The sequence below is a fragment of the Paramacrobiotus metropolitanus genome, unplaced genomic scaffold (genome assembly GCF_019649055.1).
Source record: "Paramacrobiotus metropolitanus isolate TYO unplaced genomic scaffold, Prichtersi_v1.0 Parri_scaffold0000079, whole genome shotgun sequence".
Taxonomy (NCBI): Eukaryota; Metazoa; Tardigrada; class Eutardigrada; order Parachela; family Macrobiotidae; genus Paramacrobiotus; species Paramacrobiotus metropolitanus.
Genome location: NW_026570299.1, coordinates 111,894 through 133,716, shown reverse-complemented (window position 1 = coordinate 133,716; position 21,823 = coordinate 111,894). Strand labels below are relative to the sequence as shown.

General features: G+C 43.5%; 2 protein-coding genes across 2 annotated transcripts; one reads left to right on the top strand and one right to left on the bottom strand.

The window, feature by feature from the left end:
• The first annotated feature begins 4,739 nt into the window (after nt 1-4,739).
• LOC129595568 (uncharacterized) lies at nt 4,740-14,932 on the top strand. The gene is made up of 3 exons (XM_055492615.1): nt 4,740-11,938; nt 13,805-13,934; nt 14,167-14,932. Exon 1 carries the CDS (start codon nt 5,084-5,086, stop codon nt 7,061-7,063), a length of 1,980 nt encoding a protein of 659 aa, XP_055348590.1. The 5' UTR covers nt 4,740-5,083; the 3' UTR covers nt 7,064-11,938; nt 13,805-13,934; nt 14,167-14,932.
• A 1,195-nt stretch (nt 14,933-16,127) lies between these two features.
• LOC129595533 (alpha-2B adrenergic receptor-like) lies at nt 16,128-16,625 on the bottom strand. The gene has a single exon (XM_055492577.1). The coding sequence runs from the start codon at nt 16,623-16,625 to the stop codon at nt 16,128-16,130; it is 498 nt and encodes a 165-aa protein (XP_055348552.1).
• Nucleotides 16,626-21,823: the final 5,198 nt, after the last annotated feature.

Genomic DNA, 21,823 nt, shown 5'->3' with positions numbered 1-21,823 from the left:
TAACGGCAGTGGTGGTCTTGCATGTGATTGACCGACCGGGCTGGGCTGCCTTATGGACATCCTGTATTACGCTATTGATGTGAAGTTAGCAGGGTGTCACATTAACTATCTGGCGTAAGTGTTGTGGGGAAAATTTGAAAACGCTCTACTGCATGTTGTCCCGTTGGTGTTGATCCTCGTAGTGTACGCACATTTGTACGTGAATCGCGTTCGTCGGAGACGGAAGATCCGCGAGAACGGTCACCAAAAACCCCAGCGCCGGTACTTCGCTGGAGGAAGCGGTGCGGCCGTTCCTGGTGCTGTCGTTGACGGCCGTCAGTGTGACAGTGTGCTGGACGCCGGCGGTGGTGTACTTTGCCTTTATCAAGTTCACCGGACTGTGGATGCCCGAGTGGTTCTTCATTGTGGCGGTATCAATGTACTCGATGCAGGGGCTTATCGATCCGTGGCTGTTTGCAGTCGGGTTATGGGCTGCTCAGAGAAAACGGCGCCGCTAGCTATAAAATAGGGAATTTTAGATTTCACATGGTTTAGGCTCCGTTCACTAGAAACTACCGCGTCAGATAAACAGTACGTTAGCAAACTTAACAGCGTTTAAAATGCTTGTACGGATGCACACTTGCAGTGACGTACAGCTGAAAAATAAATCGGATCGAGAGTGCCGAGAGCGTGACCAACCTGCTCTCGGGGAGGCGGTTAGAGCATACAAAAAAGATCCACAGGCAGCATACGCTGGCTTGTCGCTCTAACATATGGCTGAGCCGTTGCACAGATCCACGTAAGGCAGACAGTTTTTACGCGTCAGCCAACGACGTTGGCTTACGGCGCCTTACGTCGCGAACGGACGTAAATCAACCCGTAACGCCAACTTCTACCCGAACGTCGAACTGGACGTAACTTGTTTTGTGAAATCTAAAATTCGCTAATAATATTATCTTACGTCTGTGCGTGTAATTCGATGTTGTAGCATGATGTATTCGTAATTTCTTAGAATTCAACTGCTCGATAAAGTAGAATGTGATGGGCCGTTAAAGAATTCCTTGTGTAACAGTATAGGCGATGCAAACATTCAAATGAACGATACCGAACGGTGGCAGGAAACCTATCGACCGGTATAACTCGGTTTAGCAATTAAATTTAAAGTGATACTGTATCACAGTCAGTAAACAGCTAAAGCTAGTCGAGACAGTGCACGCTTGCTGCCTCTGCACCTATGGATCAAGGCTCCGTTGTTCGAAAGCCATATAATCCGCTAGAACACCGGCAGACTGCAGGCCTGAAAGAGTGAATGCGTTTCGAACAAAAGATGTACTGATAGAAAGTTTGATTAAGTAAGCGTTGCAGATGGGTTGTGTCCAGGATTTTGGCAGTTGCATAATGTACAGCAAGTGAGCATTATTTAGTAGCAAAACATTGTTGATATCCATCACGAATTGCATGTGATTTTTGTGCGTGCTGCATGTACAGCAATTTACTTTACAATCTTCGTAGTAATATGAAAGTCCGTTTTACTAATATCAATTTGGACCACAATACGGCTCGATACACTATTGTTTATTTCGCAATGGAAATACGCGCGTTTGATGGTGCACCTTTTTAATTTTTTTATGCGTTTATTTCTGGCTAGGTTTTACGAGGGAGTGATAGTATCGAATTTTTTAAAAAACTTCATGTGTACAGTAATGTACTCATACGAAAAGTATGGAAATAAACGCGTGTACAATATTATTGCCCTTTAACATTTGTTAATAATGCGGTTGTTAATAATGTTAATAATGCGGTATATTTGTATTGCGGTTTTGAGGATAGCAAACAATTATAATGCTTTTGCAAGTTTTTCCGTGGGCGTAGCCTTTCAGGCTACGCCCATTTCTGCCGGCCTCCATAGACTTCTGTTTGCACAGTGTTCCAGCCTATTCGGCTTTTTGCCGAGTGTCTCAGCCCTGGTGATACTATCCATTTGTTATTACTGTACTTGCCGATATCAGATATGCATCGCACGCAAACGTTTTTCTCTATTTAATTATTGGAACTTAATCGTTGAAATTTCGTGCATAATTTTTTCGTAAAAGTGTTTCATGTTCGGCAATAAGTGCATGCAATAACACGTCCAACTCTAAAAATGCAGCAAAACTAGTACTGCCACTGCCTGCTGTGGCGCTTAGATTTATGCGAAACATGTTACGTATATACAGTATATAGATATTAACAAAGATTTAGAGTGATATCGTCTTTAATTAATTACTACCTTTATGCAGCATTCGAGGAACATGACTTTCCTGGGCACTTGAAAAAAATCGACATACAGTACAAAATGAATATCGTATAACGGGCAAATAAGTACGTGCTGTACAGTGTGCTTTTTTTCAATAGCCGAGGAATTTTATTGGTTGAGTCATTAGCCAGTAATTTACTCATCACTTACAAAAAACATTATAACACAAAGTAAACAGCATTAAAACCATCAGAACGTGGAACAGCGGACGTCACAGACTCACAGACAGCGCATTCCAGCGCTGTATTTCAATGCTAAGACGCTGCATCAAAAACTCGTATGATCGTTTTTCTCCAGAAGCGTTCTTTAAGCGTTTCCTAGCTCACGTAAAAATTTCATACAAGCTTGCCGCCGACGCCAAAAGTCTCGAAAGCTAACGGGACGAAGTCGTACTCCGGCGCCAGATATTCGTATTTTCGGCACTTTTTTTCTTCCGCTTTCTTGGCAGTTTCTCCGGCTTTAATGCTGCTGCTGATGACGTTAGACAAAGCCACTGTGTCAACACATGTCACAGTGTGCTTGTTTGACGGCCTGGCAACAAAAGTTCAATGTCCGAATAAACGTTTAATTAATTCCGTAATATTAGTCTGCTATGTAAGAGCTTCCTGGCCGCATAATATGATGAACCCAGAAGTGACATGCTGTACAATGGACTTCAAGTACCGGCACAGGAAACAGCCTGCTGCGCAGCTGACCAACTCATTTTTAAGTCCATCTCTTTGTACATATTACACTCATCAACAATTTTCAGCAATCTTTTCTATCAGCCGTGAGATGAGGAAATGCATGTACATGCTTTTTGACAGATGACACAACGCTATAACCGCATTATGTTATTATGGACTGTACATACGAGTACACAATTACGAGTACAAACCGGGTGATTAATTTCTGGCGTAAAGGTACAGGTACAGGTACACAATGGCGACACTTAGAAAGCAGTCGCTACATTACAATTATCGCAATAAGAAAGCTATTTCCACAATGAATTATTATGTCAAAAAATTCGATTGTTAAATTCTTCGGTTTTACGATAAATACGCTCATGCGGTAAATATTGGACGTGCATCGGCAAAAATTTTTGCTACTTCGCTTTTACTCGCATTCCGACCGCTTACAGATTACAGTTCAATTAAAAAATAAATACTCGTACATATGCAGGGTGAGCGATACTTTGCTTTTAACTTTATATCAACTTCCAGGCCGAATTTCCACATTTTCTCAACGTTCCGACCATCGGTCTGCATTAGTAAACCCCCCCCCCAGCGCGCGGTTACATTTGAAAGGTAGCGACGGCAGGCTTTGCCAATGAAAAACTGAAAATACTGAAGTCTGGAATCCATATCGTATGGCTTACTTTTAATGCTCATTCCTCGTAAACTACGAAACAAATACGCTAAAACAATAATTTAAGATACCGGTACGTGGAAAAAAAAATATAAATTTTTCAAGCCTAAGTTAGTGACAATTCATAGAAATCAAAAGAAGTTATAGACATCGGGCCATCGGCTATCTTTCGTGCGGTTTAAAATACAATCAACGGCGGAGAGCTACCCAGAGATCCTATGGTCTGTCTACGAGAAAGGAAAATGACTATAACTTTTCTTTATCGCCATGAATTTCCACTTATTTGGAATCAAAAATATTATAAATTTGTTTTCCATCTTTTAGTCCATTGGTTGAGTGATATTATTCCGTAATGCATGGGGGATGAGCGTTTGAAGTGAACGAATGATGCAGATTTAACAGTAAGCGAAGGCTGCGCTACGTAGAAAAAGGTAATCGCGCGCAGGGGGTTTAATAATGCAGACAGGTGGACGGAACCTGAAGGTGTATTCTGTAAGCGGTCGGAACGCGATTAAAAGCGAAGTATGATAAATGCACGTAACGCCTCAGGGGTGTAGCGTGGCGGGCCGTGGTAGAGCCCAGTGCCAACTATGAATCTGTATTTTCCGCTCTGTTTTTAAGCGGGAAATTAATCACTGGGTTTGTACATGAGCAGCAATTTTGACGGAAGTAGAAAAAACGCCACGGAAGTAAAGTATAAATAGGCCTTAAGTACATGTACGATACCTTGCCACATCTAAAGCAAATACTGAAGTACTTCAAACCAGTAGTGGTTAACACGGAACCGACTGTTGAGTTATATACTCGTAGAATGCATACTAACGCTTTTTTTTACCACTATTTTCCTGGGAATCTCACAGCTAAGCGGCATCGCCAACCGAAACACTATGTCAGCATACCGTTAACAATAGTGTGAACCGTCGGTAGACGGTCTTGTTGCTAATCAAATCACAAAGGCAAGTAATTTTTCGCTGCTCCAGCAACGTTCATTCACGTCGTAATCATGAAATTTGAACCACTGCTAAAAATCCTTTAATCGCATATTTACTTGGATTATGATTGACACCGGTGACGGCAGATCCATCAATCTTCCTTAATGAAACCGACGAGCAATGACGTCAAATGCCTGTGTAGCGCTGCTGATAATATTGCTGTACTTCTACGTAGAATTTTGTGCTAGAATGAGTGCTCACTAATCAGTTGCCTTGGGATGAATTTAGCTACTTTTAATAATTCTGATTTTATGTTATTTTGATGATAAAAGGTGGAAAAGGTGACTCAGTCCTCGTTCGTTTAGTAATATTCTGATAAGAAATATAATTATCATCATAATTATGAGCCCCCTGTATAAGGGATTAGGGTAGTCTCGGGGCATACCACTACACTTGGCGCTCCTGGCAAGTATGAATTCTATCGCCTTTCGGAAAGAACAGTCAGTTAGTCTTTTCTGGTATTTCCTGGATGGAAGCGACTGATCGTCCTCGTACTCATAGTGGACTTCTCAGAGTAACTCCTGTGAAGAAAGTCCGGAAACCCAGAGTTCCTAAAACAGGAACCGTGAAGAAGCTCAGTATACCAGTGACTGTGACTACGAGTGCAGCCTCAGCTCCTGTGCCTGTGTTTTCACCTCCAGACCCTATTCAGCCATTTGTGAATATCTTCACCAGAAGCAGTAAGATGTTCCGCAGCCCGCCAAAGAAAGCTGTGACTCCTGTTCAGGAAGAAATTGAAACGTTGCCCGACGAACCTCTTGCCCCTACAGATCCTACTGAGACAGCAGAGGAACGAAATACTCGTATCGATTCAGATGTGGATTCTCTCTTTCAGAAGAAACAAGCAGCGGATCCTAGTATTATTTCCGATGGACTTTATGATACGGAAGATGAAGTGGATGGCAATGAATTACAGAATACGGGATTCCTGGAATCGGACGTAGGATTTGGGGAGAAGCCCTATCAGATGTTTTCGGCGGCGAAGAACCGGATTGGAAATTTTTCATTTCCGAATTCCATTCCATTTGGAATTGGATCTCCCATCCGATCGCTTCCGGTAGTGCATCAGTTCGTGTTAAACAGCTTGACATTGCCGGCCTCTCTTCAGGCGCCAGTCAGTTCGAGTGGAATTGGAACTTCCACAGCGGTGACATCATCTCCATTACGGACGATTGTGACTTCCAGTTTCGGAAACCCTGCGACGGTCTCAGCAGTTTCTCTGCCTACTGTTACCACAACTTACAGCACATCCATTCCTTCATCCGGATCAGTTTCCTCGACGCATACGGTGAGTGCACGGATGCATTCCATTTCCAGTACCGTTCCCATTTCTGTACAGAATGCCAGTGCACCAGTTCAGCCTGCTGACGTGTCGGATAGTGTCGCGGATGCATTGAAAGATGTGTTGACATCCTTTGAAAGGAACATCCTTGATAATATGAATACGATGAATAACTCCTTGAAACAGGATATTTTGGTGATGGAAAAGAAGAATGACGATCGGTGGAAACATCATCAACAGGATGTTAACTCCGCTTTTGGCCTGGTGACGCAGCAGCTGTTGAAGCATGAATCGTCATTCACTTCTAAAATGCAAGAAATGGATGAATGGAAGGCGACGATGAAAGCGCAAGTAGATTCCTTAGCACAGGATTTCGATAAAATGAAGCGGCAGAAATCAACCGTTCCAATGGAAAAGGCGCATCAAATCATGCCGCGCGCGCGTACAGAGGATATTCGTGGCCGATCAGTGATGCATACTCCTTCAAAGGAATCAGTTACCTCTGACTCATCTGTGGAGTTTATTGAGGAACGCGGCCCGGCGATGCGGATGAAAACTCCTCACTTTGCAGGACGAAAGGATGAAAGGATTGAAAGCTTCCTAGGAAAATTTGAAGCTGTGTCCAAACTGAATCAGTGGGGCAGCCAGATGAAGACGGTGCAGCTCAGCTATGCCTTGCAAGGCGCTGAAGAGAAGTTTCACGGCCAGCTAATGGCTCGATATGATACGGCATCCTGGACATTTAAGGATTGGAAAGATAGACTCCTACAGCGTTTTGGTGCTGAAGGAAGAGAATTCTCCGCAGAACAGCAGTTATTTTCCGCCGTGTATGACGGGTTGATGGATGCTGATGCGTTTATTGTACAGATGACGGATCTGATGGATGATGTGGATCCCGAAATGAGTCCATGCCGACAAGTACAGTTTTTGGTTAATTCTTTTAGAAATTTTCCGGTAATGCAGAATTTTATCATTGCACGAAATCCTAAGTCAATAGGAGATTTAACGTCGGTTTGGCATGCCTTGAAACCTATGCAAGGTCAAAATGGCATGCCGGCGGTTTCGAAAGTACCGTATTATCAGACTCCTTATGCAGGACGTGGTCGTGGTTTTGGTCGTTACAGTGGTTATGGTAGCAGCCGCTGGGGCGGATATCAGAATTCTTGACCACGGATGCAGTCGTCAGCGGATGTGGCACCCTCCAGCAGTGCCCTGGAATCGCCACCGAAGCAGTCCTATGCCGATGCGGCAGTCGCGCCGGTTCCCGGTGGTGGCATGAATTTCCAGCCTGGAATGCCGATGGAATTTCGCCCGCGACCGCAAATGCAGAATCCGCCATCACGTCGATTTGTCCCGCAGTGCTATTTCTGTGCAGAAAACGGGCATATCAGCAGTGAATGCAATTGGCCGTCGGTGCCGCAGTCTGAATGGCCCGACAACGTTCGTACCGGGAATCAGATGGTGGCAGAGCGCCGGCAAAAGTTCTTGGAAGAAAGACGTGCAGCGTCGGCGGCGGGTAATCGTCCGTCGTTTAATCCGGCAAAAAACGCCTAGGTGCAGCTCAGGGAGGTGAGTCTGTGCCGCGTGTGAGAAAACCTCCTGATAAACTGTATATGAGTACAGTTTTCGTTAATTCTTTGTATAAGAAGCAGCTTTCTAAAATGGAATATCCGGTTTATGGTCCCGATACGGTAGTTTACATTAAATTAAACAACCGTGAAATTAATTGTTTATTTGACACGGCTGCAGCAGTTTCTATGATTTCAAAAGAATTTTGTGATACTGATAAAATCCTCTATCAGGACATTGACCCGAACTATCAGCATTGGAATGTAGTCGGTATTAATGGTGTACCGTTATCAAAGTTTCGTTTTTGCTTGAAAGTGAATTTAGAGATCTGTGATATTGTGTTTCAGCACAGTCTCTTTGTGAGAGAAGAAAGTACGCCTTATCCTTAAATTTTAGGAACTGATTTCTTTAAAAAAATTAAGACAATTACTTTCGATTATCGGGATTATTTTCCTCAGATTAAGGTACAAGTGCCTACTTTAATTAATTCTGTTGAAGAAGAGGAGAAAATACAGTGTGAGAGGTTGACCCGTGAATTGATGAGTTTGGGTACTACCTCTGTAAATGACTTGGGATTGAATAATACGCTTGATACACGCGTAATGGATGAAATCTCAGTAGAAATGCGTAAACGCCTGGCAAGGCTAAAGGGTGATGACGCGTGTGTGAGTGTGAGTTCCAGGGTGAAGAAGAGGACCTCGGATCAGCCTCAGTCGGATGTTCCTGTTGTGCGACCAGTGCCTGCGGGCGTGGCCAAACAAGTGGGGAATGCGCAGCCTCGTTCTGGATTGGAGAAGTCACCGAAACCGCGGACACCTGAAATAGTGCAGCCGAAGCGCCGAGTGGGACGTGTTGCGGAGAGTGGATTGGCCCGGCCGGTAACAGTCTATTCTGCCCGACATGTTCAGGTTCCTCCTAGGACTCACGTAGTCGTTGAGTTAAGCCCTGGGCGTAAGAGAATTAAAGATGGAGAATATATGTTTTTGCCAAACCGGGCCAAGAATGTAGGCATAGGACTACAGCTGGCTAATGCGGTGGTTAAGTGTGAAAATGATACGATTTTATGCTGGTTAGAAAATCGTACAAATAATAATATTATAATTAAGAAAGGTGTTATGATCGGTAGTTTAGAGAATTTTAAAGAAAATCCTGATGTTCCTACGTCGATTGGCAGTGCAGGTCAGGAGAGTGTCTACATGACAGATGAGGAATTTGAGAAAAGTTTCGCTGAATGTAAATTAAATCATGATTTAAATGAGGAACAGCGTCAGCGAGTTAAACAGTTAATGCGTAAGCATGTCCGATTATTTCCTACAGAAAAGGAGCCGTTCGGTAATGTTCCTAACGAATTTCATTATATTAGGACGGGCGATGCAAAGCCGTTTAAGCAGACGCCTCGCCGGTATGATTAGACCGGTAGAAAGTTGATCATGGATGAAGTGGATAAGATTGTAAGCTCAGGGCGTTATCCAGCGATCCAAATCCGACTGGTCTAACAGAATTCTTTTGGTAGAAAAGAAAGACGCTGGCGTACGATTTTGTTTAGATTTCCGGCAGCTAAATAAATTAACTGTAAAAGATTCTTATTCTATGCCGATAATCGAGGATATCCTGCATGCTATAGGAGATTGTGACTGGTGTACGACTTTAGATTGTAAGTCGGGATATTGGGCGATTCCTATTGCGCCTGAGGATCAATCTAAAACCGCATTCTGTACCCAGGATGGATTGTTTGAATTTAAACGAATGCCGTTTGGCGTGTGCAACGGCCCCGCTACGTTCCAGCGTGTAATGGACGGTATTCTATCAGAAGTAAAGTGGACAATGGCGTTAGTCTATTTGGACGATATTATTATTTTTGCTGAAACTTTCGATCAGTGGTGTGAACGGATGGATATCGTTCTTTCTTCAATAGAAAATGCCGGTTTGAAAATTCAGCCGAAGAAATGTGTGCTGGCTGTGCGTGAGGTTAAATTCCTAGGACATATTATTAAAAAGTCAGGAATTAAGGCTGACCCACAGTATTTGGATGCCATACGGAAGTTTCCGATTCTTGACAGTGTGACTGCGTTGCAGAGTTTCTTAGGGCTGGCGAATTTTTATAAGAAATTTTGTGCTAATATGAGCTACATGACATACGTATTAACTCCTTTGGTAAGGAAAAATGTGAATTTCAAAAAGGAATGTAGTGATGTACATTTACAGGCGTTTCATGATTTGAAAGACACGCTCAGTAATGCGCCCGTTTTAACTCGTTTTGATTCTACGAAAGAAATTGTAGTGGAATGTGATGCGTGTGGTATTAGTGTTGCCGGTATCCTGAGTCAGGAAGGTAAAACTGTGGCTACTTGTAACCTGTCATTGACCGCCGCCGAGCGTAATTATCCGGCGACGCATCTTGAATTATTAGCGATAATATTTTCTTACGAGAAATTCCGTCATTATTTGGAATTTAATCATTTCATTGTAAAGACTGATCATCGAGCGCTTCTAGAGATAGAAAAGTAGAGCGGAAATAATCCACGACTTGCGCGTTGGGCATTATTATTGTCGACTTTGGATAAAGAAGTACAGTACCGCCCGGGGAAATTCCACCATAATGCGGACTGTTTAAGTCGTTTTCCTGTTGGCCCGGCCGAACCGGGTGTCGCCGATAAGCTGCCGGTTTATGCGCACGCCGCAGAAGTGCAGGATGAAGATGAAAATGCCGATGAAGATCCTTGGAAGGACGACAGGTGGTTGAGTGATGAACAGCTATTGGTTCCTTCTGTTAAGAAAATTGTGGATGCGATGGATAATCCTGCCGATCCTCAGTTCGCCTCGTGTCACCGTCAGTATGTATTACGTAATTCAGTCCTATATTACAAAAGGAGAGAGAACGGTGTAGACGTAAAGTGTCTGATGGTTCCCAAACATTTACGAATGATGTAATGTGGACTGTACATGATATTCCTCTAGCAGGACATCAGGCCGTGGATAAGACAGTAAGTCTGATTAAGCGTCGTTTCTGGTTTAACGATATGGTAAATTACGTTAAACGGTACATAAAGACTTGTCCACAATGCCAGATGAGGCAAGTTACTCGTAAACCTATGTCAGGTTATTTGCAGCATCTTCCTGTAGAAGGACCAATGTGTACTGCGTACATGGATTTATTAGGTCCGTTTCCTGCATCAGGATTGGGTAATAAATACGCTTGTGTTGTAGCGGACGCCTTGACTAAGTACATTTGGGCTAGACCACTAAAAGATCAATCAGTTGCCGAAGTAGCAAAATTCTACGTACAGAACGTAATATTAATGTTTGGCACTCCTAAGCGGTTACTAACTGACCAAGGAAAGCATTTTAGAAATAATTTGCTGTATGAAATTAATAAGTTAATCGGTGTTAGTCAGCTTCGTACAACAGCGTATCATCCACAGGGAAATTCTCAAGTAGAAAGACAAATGTCTCCTTTGGCTGAAGGAATGGCAATGTATGCGTCAGACGACCAACGTGACTGGGATCAGTACCTTCCGTTTATCGCGTCCGCGCATAATTCTACCGAACATGACGTCACAAAGACGTCGCCGTTTAGGTTGATGTTTGGTCGTGAAAATGAACTTCCAGTAGATACGATTATTAAATCTGTGGAAGACAGTACGTATCTAAATTTATCTGATTATTCTCAGAAATTAACGGATTTCTTCCAAGAAGCGTACGAAGTCGCGCGAGCACGTATTGGCATACGCCAGGATAAGAATGCCGCCGCGACCGATATAAATCGCCGAAAAGTTCAGTTTTCTATAGTCGACCTTGTAAAGGTGCGAGAATTTGCACATGTTGTCAAGAAGGCCGATAAATTGCGACAGAAGTATTCTGGACCGTATAAGGTCATAGAACGTGTTAATGAAAATGTCTATAAATTACAGCTTTTGCATTCTTTCCGTCAGAAAATCGATAATTATAACGTCAGTCGTATTGAGCCTTTTTATCCAAGGCCATCGGGTGAAGTTCCTGAAATTATTAGGAATGATAATTCTGAATTAGAAAATGTACAGCCGGATTCGCAGCCGATTGCTGATGTGCCAAAAGATACGTAGCCGGTCGAAGCCACTGACCTTGACATTCCAGTCCTAGATCTGCCGTCAGATAATCTCGCCTTGCCAGCGAAGCCAGCGTCGAAGCGTCAGTACCGGAAAAAGACTGTCGACATCGTGCCATTTACCAGCCGTTCAGGTCGCATCACCAAAGCGCCAAAGCGATATCAGTGTGTCGTTCGAATTAATTTATGAGCATTCATCGTATATTCCTATTAAGGATTTATTTCGTGAATTATGCTTCTTAATGTTTTCTTGGATGAGTGGATTATCGCTGGATATCGTTTAATTGATATAGTTTCCCGATATTTATGGGATAATGACCGTCGATTTCTTTATTTAGAAGCAATACGTTTTATTCGCTCGGTGATTTTCTTCTATGCAGAATGTACAGGTAATGTTGGCCCTTTCAGAAATGTGCCCGTTGAATATTTTCTAAATTCTAGAAATGAAATCATTGAATTTTATCTTTGTTACGGTCTACAGGGATTACGGTCTCCTCAAAATCTTACTGTCATATTTATTGGCAGATAAAATAATAGATAAATAATAAATAACGGGCCAGATTCTCTTTAATTCAAGACCGAAATCCAAGAAAGCCAGAGAATGACCTCATCACATTAGCAGTCGCTGCGCTTAAATAGCCTAAACTGGGCAATCTGTACTACCCGTACGTCTCATAAAACTGCACTCGTACATACGTAAGCGGCACCGCCGCTACACTACTCCTTTCTCCGGGATAGAAAAAAACAGGAATGCCATTAACACAAAAAAATAACAACCATGGGCGGAAGACCCCTTTCTCCGTAAAATAATAATAAAAGATCTTACTCCAAATTCTACACAACATCGTCATTCTCCAGAAAAAAAAACACCGTCACAAATAAATTCTCACATAGAACAACAACCATTAAGTCATCACAACATACATCATCATTATAACACCATCTGCTTCCTTAATAATCATAATTAAATTCATCTGCTTCCTCCTCGGTAACACCCGGGATTCCAGCAGGAACTCATCACATCGCCAACAACACCGCCTCACCAGTGAACAAAGGCTTCATTCCCTTCCCAAGCAGACAGCGCATGATCCATAGCATGCGGCGAATCATCAGGTCATCATCCGTACGACAATCCATTCAGCGACGCCATATTCCTTTCAGAACACAGTGCTTCACGTGGCTTCCAAAGCTGGCTTCCATCCAGGCACGTGTTAGGCACGGCATAGAACAATGCGCCTTGTCGCGAGGCAGATAAGATCGTATCCGGGTTGGAAATCCCCATACAGCCAGACAGGCCAACGCACTCACACAGACATTAAGCATCGACTACTTCCTTGTCACTTGTCAGGAAATTAATTATTTAGGAATGCAGAATATTCCTTTCTTAATTAAATCGAATTCGCATTTTCATTATTTCCTAATCAGGATACTTCCACAATAAAAGTAAATAATAACAATAAAAATGCCAAGATTAAAAGGACAATATCACCTTTTAATTCCTACTGAAGGAAAGGCTTCATGACAAAATCTCAATCTTCGGAAAATCCAACATTTAAAGGGCAACATAACCCTCTAATTCCTACTGTAGGAAAACCAGTTTTTAACAAAATAAAACATTTTCAAAACAATCCTGAATGAAGGAACCAATAGTCGCAGCAAATTTCAGACTATTAGAAAATTGAATTTCCTTTCAGTAAACAACATTAAAATAAAATCCTTGAAGCCCGTAGTCCGGATTTCTGGTGTTTCTAGTCTCCTAGTTCTAATAGAATGCAAGGAAATAGGGACCCGTTTATCCAACTACGCTACAATTGGCGCTCCTGGGTGGATGCAGGCGTCTCATACAACTGCACTCGTACATACGTAAGCGGCACCGCCGCTACACTAATTGTAGCGTAGTTGGATAAACGGGTCCCTATGTTCTTACATTCTATTAGAACTAGGAGGATAGAAACACCAGAATCCCAAACTACGGGCCAGATTCTCTTTAATTCAAGACCGAAATCTCAGAAAGCCAGAGAATGACTCCATCACATTAGTCGTCGCTGCGCTTAAATAGCCTAAACTGGGCAATCTGTACTACCCGTACGTCTCATACAACTGCACTCGTACAAAAGTAAGCGGCACCGCCGCTACACCTGTATTACGGATTCATGTATCAGACATTGCCGTTCAGTTCGATTGTAAAAAACTGTTTTATCATATGACTCTTACTGTTGCAGTATCTGTGCTCAACGTATTCTCAACGTTTGCAGTTCTGAGAATCTTTTGGACAGCGCATAGCTATCGGAATCATTCTGGACGCAAACCATATTTCTTGCCCATATCATACAGATATGGAGGACTCGCACGGTATTCCTTTTGGAGAGAATGGAGATCTCGGAAGTAAGTCCGAATACTATGTTTTTTTCTAGTAGGTACGTACTCGTAGCGAGTGCTTTAAAAGGTCATAGTTTCCCCAGGAACGATTTCGAAGTCGTTTTTTTTAAAATTCGTTTTGTTTTGAGAAACGTAATTTTCACTTTTTGCTGTAACACGAGGGCTAGAAGATATTTCCGCAAATAACGCAACGCCTTAGGCTTCTCTCGAATCTTGTAATCACCTATCCTCCTTGCAGCACGTTATGACGATTCACCGCCAACATATTCGGAAACCATTGCCCGTGGTCTGAGTCTCATGGCTAAATCAGTCAGTACAGACAACCGCCCTAAAAGTGACGCTGTTGGCGGTGAACACTATTCTGAAAGCGTCATCGTTGTCAAACATCCTCAGCATCCTCCACGAAGGTATCCGGAAATAGAGGGCCCGCGATTCGTTCCCAAAGTAGTCGATAAGGACAAGAGCCATAAAAACGTCTGCAATGGCGGTGAAAACTATTCCTTCAACACCGTGCATCTTCACGATCCTCCCCGCAGAAATTCGGCAGTCAGTGAATCGTTTTGTGAAGCCGTCTATAAGGATCAAAATCCGAAAGTGACGGGCAGTGGCGGCCTTGGTAAAGAGCACTACTCCGAAAGCTTCACCAGGACGAAGCTTGCCCAGCGTTGCCATCGTTGCCGCCGTTACGGGTGCACCTGTGGTAACAGTTGTCGTTTCTACGGCGACAGCAGCGGCTACTCCAACGATGCAGGCTACGGTAGCCATTGGGGCGTTGTAGGTGGCGACAGTGGAGGAGGCGGTGGATGGGACATGGGTTGCGCCGTTGACAGTGGATGTAATGCGAGTGGAGGTGGTGATAGTGGCGGAGGATGTGACAGCGGTGGATGCGATAGCGGTGGCGGTGACAGTGGTGGCGGAGGCGGAGGCTAGCAACTGATTGATCGACTGTTTATTGTGTAGCCAAGCCCGTAAACACAATTGTCACAAAACATTGCCAGGCATTGTTTTTTCGGTACAAAACTTCTTCAACTACGCTGCGCATAGTTCTCGTAGAATTAGAAGCCATATTACTTTTACAGCACTGTTTCAGTAATTATTACGGACGGAGTCCAAATCTGCATCATGTACAGACAGTATTTCATTGTAGATTTTATTGGCTTGTGCTCATATTGAAATTTAGAAATAGAGAGGTTGTCAAAATTTCCAGTTGCGCGGCAATAAAACGAGCCCATGTCGATTCAGTCGGCGGTCATTTTAGTGTCTTTCCTGGCTGGGTAATAGATCCGGAGTTGACTTTTCAGTTCAACGAGAATCAGGCCCGTACTAGTATTATGATTTCTGGTGCATCAGCTCTGCTAGCCCGAACAGAAGGAGGAGATGCAATCCTTTTTCTCCTACTACCCCATACAATATCTGCATTCAGCAGTTGCCCAACCGGTTGTTGTGGCGCCGGTAATATTGCATCGATACGTGAAAACAGGCGGAAAGAAATTCATTTCATCAGCGTAAGATCGACAATCCATAGGAGTCTGGAGCAAGACGGTAGCCTCGGTGCGCGGAGCGGCTCCGTCTGGGAGTCGGCCGTTCTCATACCCGACCACTTTTATAACCCTTGGTTGTGATGAGCGTTGAATGTACTCAAAGGTGGCAGATGGCTGCAGCGTACGATGTCACCGCCTGCGGCAGACGAAGGGTCACGTGACTCTTACATGATGTCAATTGATTGCGGGATCATATCACGTGGTCAGTATCTATTTTTCATGGATCCTCATACAGTCGTTATCATTAAGCCAGAGAATTTCTTATGGGCACTCCACAAGCCAGCAGCAAAGAGCCAAGGATCAAACAGAGCCTGCATAGAATAAAGCAACGACGCCACCACGAAGAACCACTCGGGCATCCACAGTCCGGTGAACTTGACCACGGCGAAGTACACCACCGCCGGTGTCCAGCACACCGTCACACTGATGGCCGTCAGCGATAGCACCAGGAACGGCCGCACTGCTTCCTCTAGCGAAGTACCGGAGCTGGGTTTTCGGCGACCGTTCTCGCGGATCTTCCGTCTCCGACGCACCCGGTTCACGTACAAATACGCGTACACAACAAGGATCAATACCAGCGGGACGATATGCAGTAGAGCGTTTTCAAATTTTGCCCACAACACTTGCGCCATATAATTAATATGGCATCCTGATGCCTTCACTTCAATAGCGTAATACAGAATGTCCATGAGGCATCCCGGAGCTCAATCACGTGCACCACCACCACCGCGGATAAGCACATGAGCAGTGCCACCTTTCTAGTATGATTAATTCTATAAGCCATCGGGTAATGCACCGCCCACAGTCGGCTGATGGAGATGCAGATATGGATGCAAATCTGCGACGCGGATCCGATGGCGCTGGTGTAGTTGTGAATATTGCACACGGCACGACCCATCCACCAACCGCCGTACAGCTGATTCATCAGTTCCGTTAACGGGACCACGCTGAGAAAGAACAAGTTGATGATGAGTAGTATGATGAGATAGACAGTAAATGGCGTAATTCTCGAGGGTATGCGGATGAATTCAATAAGAACGATGATGTTGGAGAGAAGCGAGAAACCCAGAACAACGGCTTGGCCGGTAAGGAGCGGCGTCCAGTGAGGCTGCACTGGAGTACTCTCAGCGTGTGCTGTCGCGTTACTGGTATTCATATTGCACTCGGGCGAGACGAAAAATGGAGAGGCAATCTCGGGCGACTACGGATTGGTTAGTGCCAAAGAAACGGACCAACCAAATTAAATTTTCTCTGACAAACTGACAGTGAAACTCATATTTTGCACTGACTTACAACGTGTGTACAAGGTTCTGGTTCCTTGGGTAAAATAATTCTTAAATAGCGCGAAAGAAGGCCAGGCTTTCCGCCGGAAGCGAACAAGGGGGATGCCGTGACGACAAAATGGAGGAATTCGCTTGCGCATGGACGACGGTTGCATCTTCATTAGGCGTTACGAGAAGTCCGCGCAGACTAGCTGGCTGCTATCGTGCAAAGCTGCTTAACAAAATGTGCTTTACCGTACCGTCAGCGTGCGCTAAAACGAAATGTCCCGAGGACACCGCAGAGTCGGGTTACGCTAATCAAATTAGCAGCGCATTTTGTGCAATGCGCATGCAGTCAACGGAACATGATTGACGGCATCCGGCTGTTGTTTTGCCACAGTGACCTTTTAACCGATTCTGGACAACCAGAGTCAAGAGGTGCGGCTGTTAGCGCGAATACAACCATTATTGTAGCGGCTCGACCGAGTCATACCATATGAGAGTTTGTGTACGGAAAAACTGCACCCGGGAAGCATGTGCCTGCATTCGTCTGTGCAACCAATACACACTCTGGGTACCGTTTCCCCATTCTCAAACTCTAGAGTATGGTATAACTTGGTGGAGCCGCTACACTACGCTGTAGGCCATTTCATCTGGATGATTAACGGTTTACTTCAAGCGTACCGCAGAGATTAACAGAATTACCTTGTAAATCAGAATGAAAGACTTTAGTAGCCATTTCTGATTTTTTGAATTGTTTAACAACAAAGAGGCAGCATCACGTAACTTGAAAATCTAATAAATGCAACTAGACAAGCGGCAGCATTTCATAAAAAAGGAAAGCTACATAAACGAGGTGATCAATCGTCGACATTTGACAATAATCTTGTCAGGAAAACGTTCTTCGCTGCGTTTAGAACGCTCACTTAGAACGTTTAAATAGAACATTCCCAAATCATCCAAAACGCGACTGTAGCTCAAATTGATTCTTTTGTTTCATTAATGGCGAAACGTAATGCTATGTATCTGGTCACTGCCCTTAAGGTGTTATCAATGTTATCAGTGTTCCTCACCACCAGTTCGTTATCATGTATGCATGAAAGTATGCGTTATCAATGTTCCTCACCAGTCACCACCAATTCGCCGCATGTGCTCTTGTAATTTCGCTGAACTCGTTAGGTCTACGACGGTACAAAATTCCCGCGTACATGTACAAGTACGTCTATTGTGCACGAATGTGTATGTTACATGTACACGAACCTGATATCACTTAGTCACTCATAAGCGATTACTTTTCCTAACAGCAGCCTCAGATAGTTGCGCAAATTAACCAAAATGGTTATGACTGAAAGTGCAAAATTAAATTTAAATCGATTCTGCGTGCACGGGAAGACACGGGCGTCTACTGTACACTGGTTTCGGATGCGTGCATGGCTAAATCCTTTCTTTTCAAATCGCTTGAAATTTAGAAACATTGTTCTTAAAGCCGACTTTTGGGTTAGAATATGAGAATATGACGGCAAAAACGAAGCGTCCAATTAGTCATCTAATGGAATTAGATGAAAGACAAAAGGGATGGATGTGGCCAGGGAACGGTGCCAAAAACAGAGGGGCGTTAATACAGTGGCTCTATACTATCGTAAGGGTCACCGCATTTATTTACGGGTTTGACCAAGGAACGGTAACATTCGAACGGGAAATAATGCGACGTAATCTGAATGCCACAGTCGAGGCCATGAAAAACACCCCATTCCCTTGCGTCACTGGCAGGGTTGACAAAACAATATACACCTGTGGTACGAAACATATACACCTGTGGCACGTTACAAACAATATACACTATATATATACACCTGTGGCCTTACAAACAATGCCCCGTAAGCCGGAAGGCAAAAAGTTTTGTAACGATACCTTGATTATGCCAATGTGGGATACCACAAATATGTCTCAAAAACGGCTAAAAATCCATTATTGTTGAACAACTTGTGAAAAAACGCTACGAGTGCGAAAGTATAACTAAGAAAGTAAAATTCAAAAATATTCCAATCTAAGTATACAAATCCATGGACACAGCCGTAGTGTTAAAACTTAAAATAATTGTGCACTGTGCACGCTACTTCTAAGGTGATCACTAATGGTGTAACAGAAAAAATTGAGGGCTGGCGGAATTGTATGAAATTTAAAATGTATACTTCTAGTAAAAATAACCGGTCGTTGGGAAATGCCGAATACCAACCGGCGATAACACTGATACGATTTTAAAACCATCACATTTCACCTAGAGCCGTAATTATAATGAATGAATATTTACACAAAAATAAACGATCTAGCGATAAACAGTATGCATGAATATTGATTTTGCCGAATAACGTGTGAATTTCAGCATACTGAGATCACATTCCGTGGTACAATGCCGATCTGGCCGTTTACGGGCAGCGGTTTCTGACATGCGGTGCATGCATGGGTAGTATTAGTGACAAGTTTTCCAGAACGGACCAGAAGTGCAGTTCACATTTATACGGTTGGGAATTAACCGTAAAGTTTTCAGATTGGATGACGACAACCGGTATCGGGTTTACTGAGCTGTGTCAGCCCTTTTTACAGAATTTACTTTTCAATTTGATTAAAAAAACTAGACACGCTGTGCTATGCATGTAAGTGCCGTGATGGCATTGCACAGCTTTTAGAACGAACTAACCACACTCCCGCACTTCCGTCAAACGATCCGAAGATCAACAGTCACACAACTGGGAAGCGTTTTTACGAATAGTATAGTATTTCATTCAGTTGTGCTTGGTAAGTAAGGAATAAAGTTACTTGTACTATTCAGTTGCGTTTTCCGCGTCACCGAGGGATGTGTGGAAAGAAATAAAGCCACAATGGTTACGCCGGGATCCATGCATGTCGAATTACTGTACCATTCCCATATTGGCATTGTTGATGTGCCCATTTACCAAAACAACCTGTCAAAAGCTGCTCCTACAAAGTGGCGGAAACGAAGCAGTCCAAACAAATATGTGGCTACACTTTAATTTTGACTTTGGTGTTCGTCATCACCTGACAGATTCTGCTAAACCGGGTTTCAACCGTCTGCTTAGCTGTTAAATTTAACGTATTCATTTCGGTTCACTGGAACTATATATGACGTTTAAATATGGCATGATCTTTCCCTTTCTATACTGAGATTAGGAAACTTTGACACTGTTGAACAGGATTAGCGTTGTCCTGCTAAAATTATCAGCGCTACTTGATCCGACAGCACTGCCATTATCCACGTTTTACACTGATTCTTGTTAGTAATTAACCGCTTATCGGTCGCTGATATGTATGTTACAATGGCCAACTGTACGATTTCGGCCCCCCACAAAAAGCCCAAATGTTCTCGCCATCACACCGAATACAACGCAAAGAAGTGTTAGTGTTGTATCGGTGTGATGGCGGGAATATTTGTTATTTTCGACATCGCTCAATTTGTCATTCTTGGATATAGGCTTGAGCCTGCGCGTTTGAAAGCAGACCCCGTTGTAGACTTTCCGGAAGCGGCAGAAACCGCGTTTTATTTTATTTGCGACACTCTAAGTCGCTCTCTGACGAGCTTCTTACTGCACGGCGATGACATGGGAAATCTTATCCGAGATTTCAGCTTTCTGCGGGCAGTCAAAAAGTCCCACGTCGCTATCGTCTGTTGAATCTCGGATGTGCGATAATGGCTATGCTGACGTACACCGCGTACTGTGCGAATACGTTACAAGCACAGATCGCAAAGAGTGATGACGAATTTAGGACAATCACCGTCTTTGTGTTTCACGCGAAACCGGTCATAAGTGCCTATGCTACCTTCGCGTACTGTATTTGTCCTGTACATGATCTCTGGGATTGGCCTCTATGGTTATTTTTTGTCGCTTTTTCTGCTTGTTCTTGAAGAGCACCTCAGTTTTATGGTCAGACTAAAAGCCGATGTCGACAACGACGTACAGGCATCCAATTGGTTTTCCGGCAAGAATGTTACCAGCTAACCAGCTGGATGCCTGTACGTCGTTGTAACGGTACAGTATACCGTTAATAAAAACGAAGAAGGAGGAGAGAGGCAAATATTCGCTGGCCTTTGCAAATGGTTCCGCTTCACGGTCCTCCTGCGAATGGGTGCAACTTTTCTCATCCTTAATAGTCAGGTTTCGAATTTCTTCTTCACTAACTAATTTCAAAATCACCCGGGACCGGGTGACGTTTTTCTTTGTGCCAATTTCTTTTGTATTGATTTTTGGCGGGCCTGTTGTTTTGGCCTTGCAGATCCGACCAGGTAGGTACTGCTAAAAAACACTGTACTCTGTCTCTACGTCCAAATTTAGTGTCATGCGACTTTGGTCTTATATAAACTTTTACGTGACCACTCCATGCACATCCTTTCGCACTACCTTTTACTCCGAGCACAACCTTTTTCGGTGTGTGGGGACGCTTTTAAAGCCGTTGACTGTGTTTACCGGCAGGTGCGTAGCTGATTTATTTCTATATAACTTACTTTCCGGCACAGCTATTTGTTTTGAAATGGTTTTGAAAGAAATTTCGTATAATAATGTACTAATTCCAATCAGTATAGCTTAAGATGCCATCCTCCGCAACCCATCCAGGAACTTAGGCACACATGCGCTATTGCTACACTTCTGTACAGTAATCTTTTTATACTTTGCAAAATTATGGCCCGGAAAATACAAAATGTAAACCGCGAAGTGTTCTTTCACTTCTGCTCATGAACGTGAAAAGCGAAAAAAACAAAAAAGGTTGTGCGCGAATTGAAAGGTCGTGCAACGTTGTGAACCAAGTGAAAGAAAGGTTGTGAGCAGTAGTGGTCATGTTGTATAATACAAATACACCGGTGATTTGTGATTTTTACGATGACGTGCGCAGCGCAGCAGAGGCGGCAGAAAAACAAAGATTTCCTATGCGTGTCCACAAGGCGGAAGTCGGCATGGTTGTAAAGGTGAGCTGTTTATGGTACTAAGTTGAACTGCGTATGATTGCTTCATGTTGGTTTAACTGAAATCGTACAGTCATAGTCACGAATCAAATACTTAAAGTTAAAACTTTTAATAAG

Coding starts and splice junctions, on each gene's coding strand:
- LOC129595568 (XM_055492615.1), top strand. CDS start 5,084: ATGGAAGCGACTGATCGTCCTCGTACTCATAGTGGACTTCTCAGAGTA.
- LOC129595533 (XM_055492577.1), bottom strand. CDS start 16,625: ATGAATACCAGTAACGCGACAGCACACGCTGAGAGTACTCCAGTGCAG.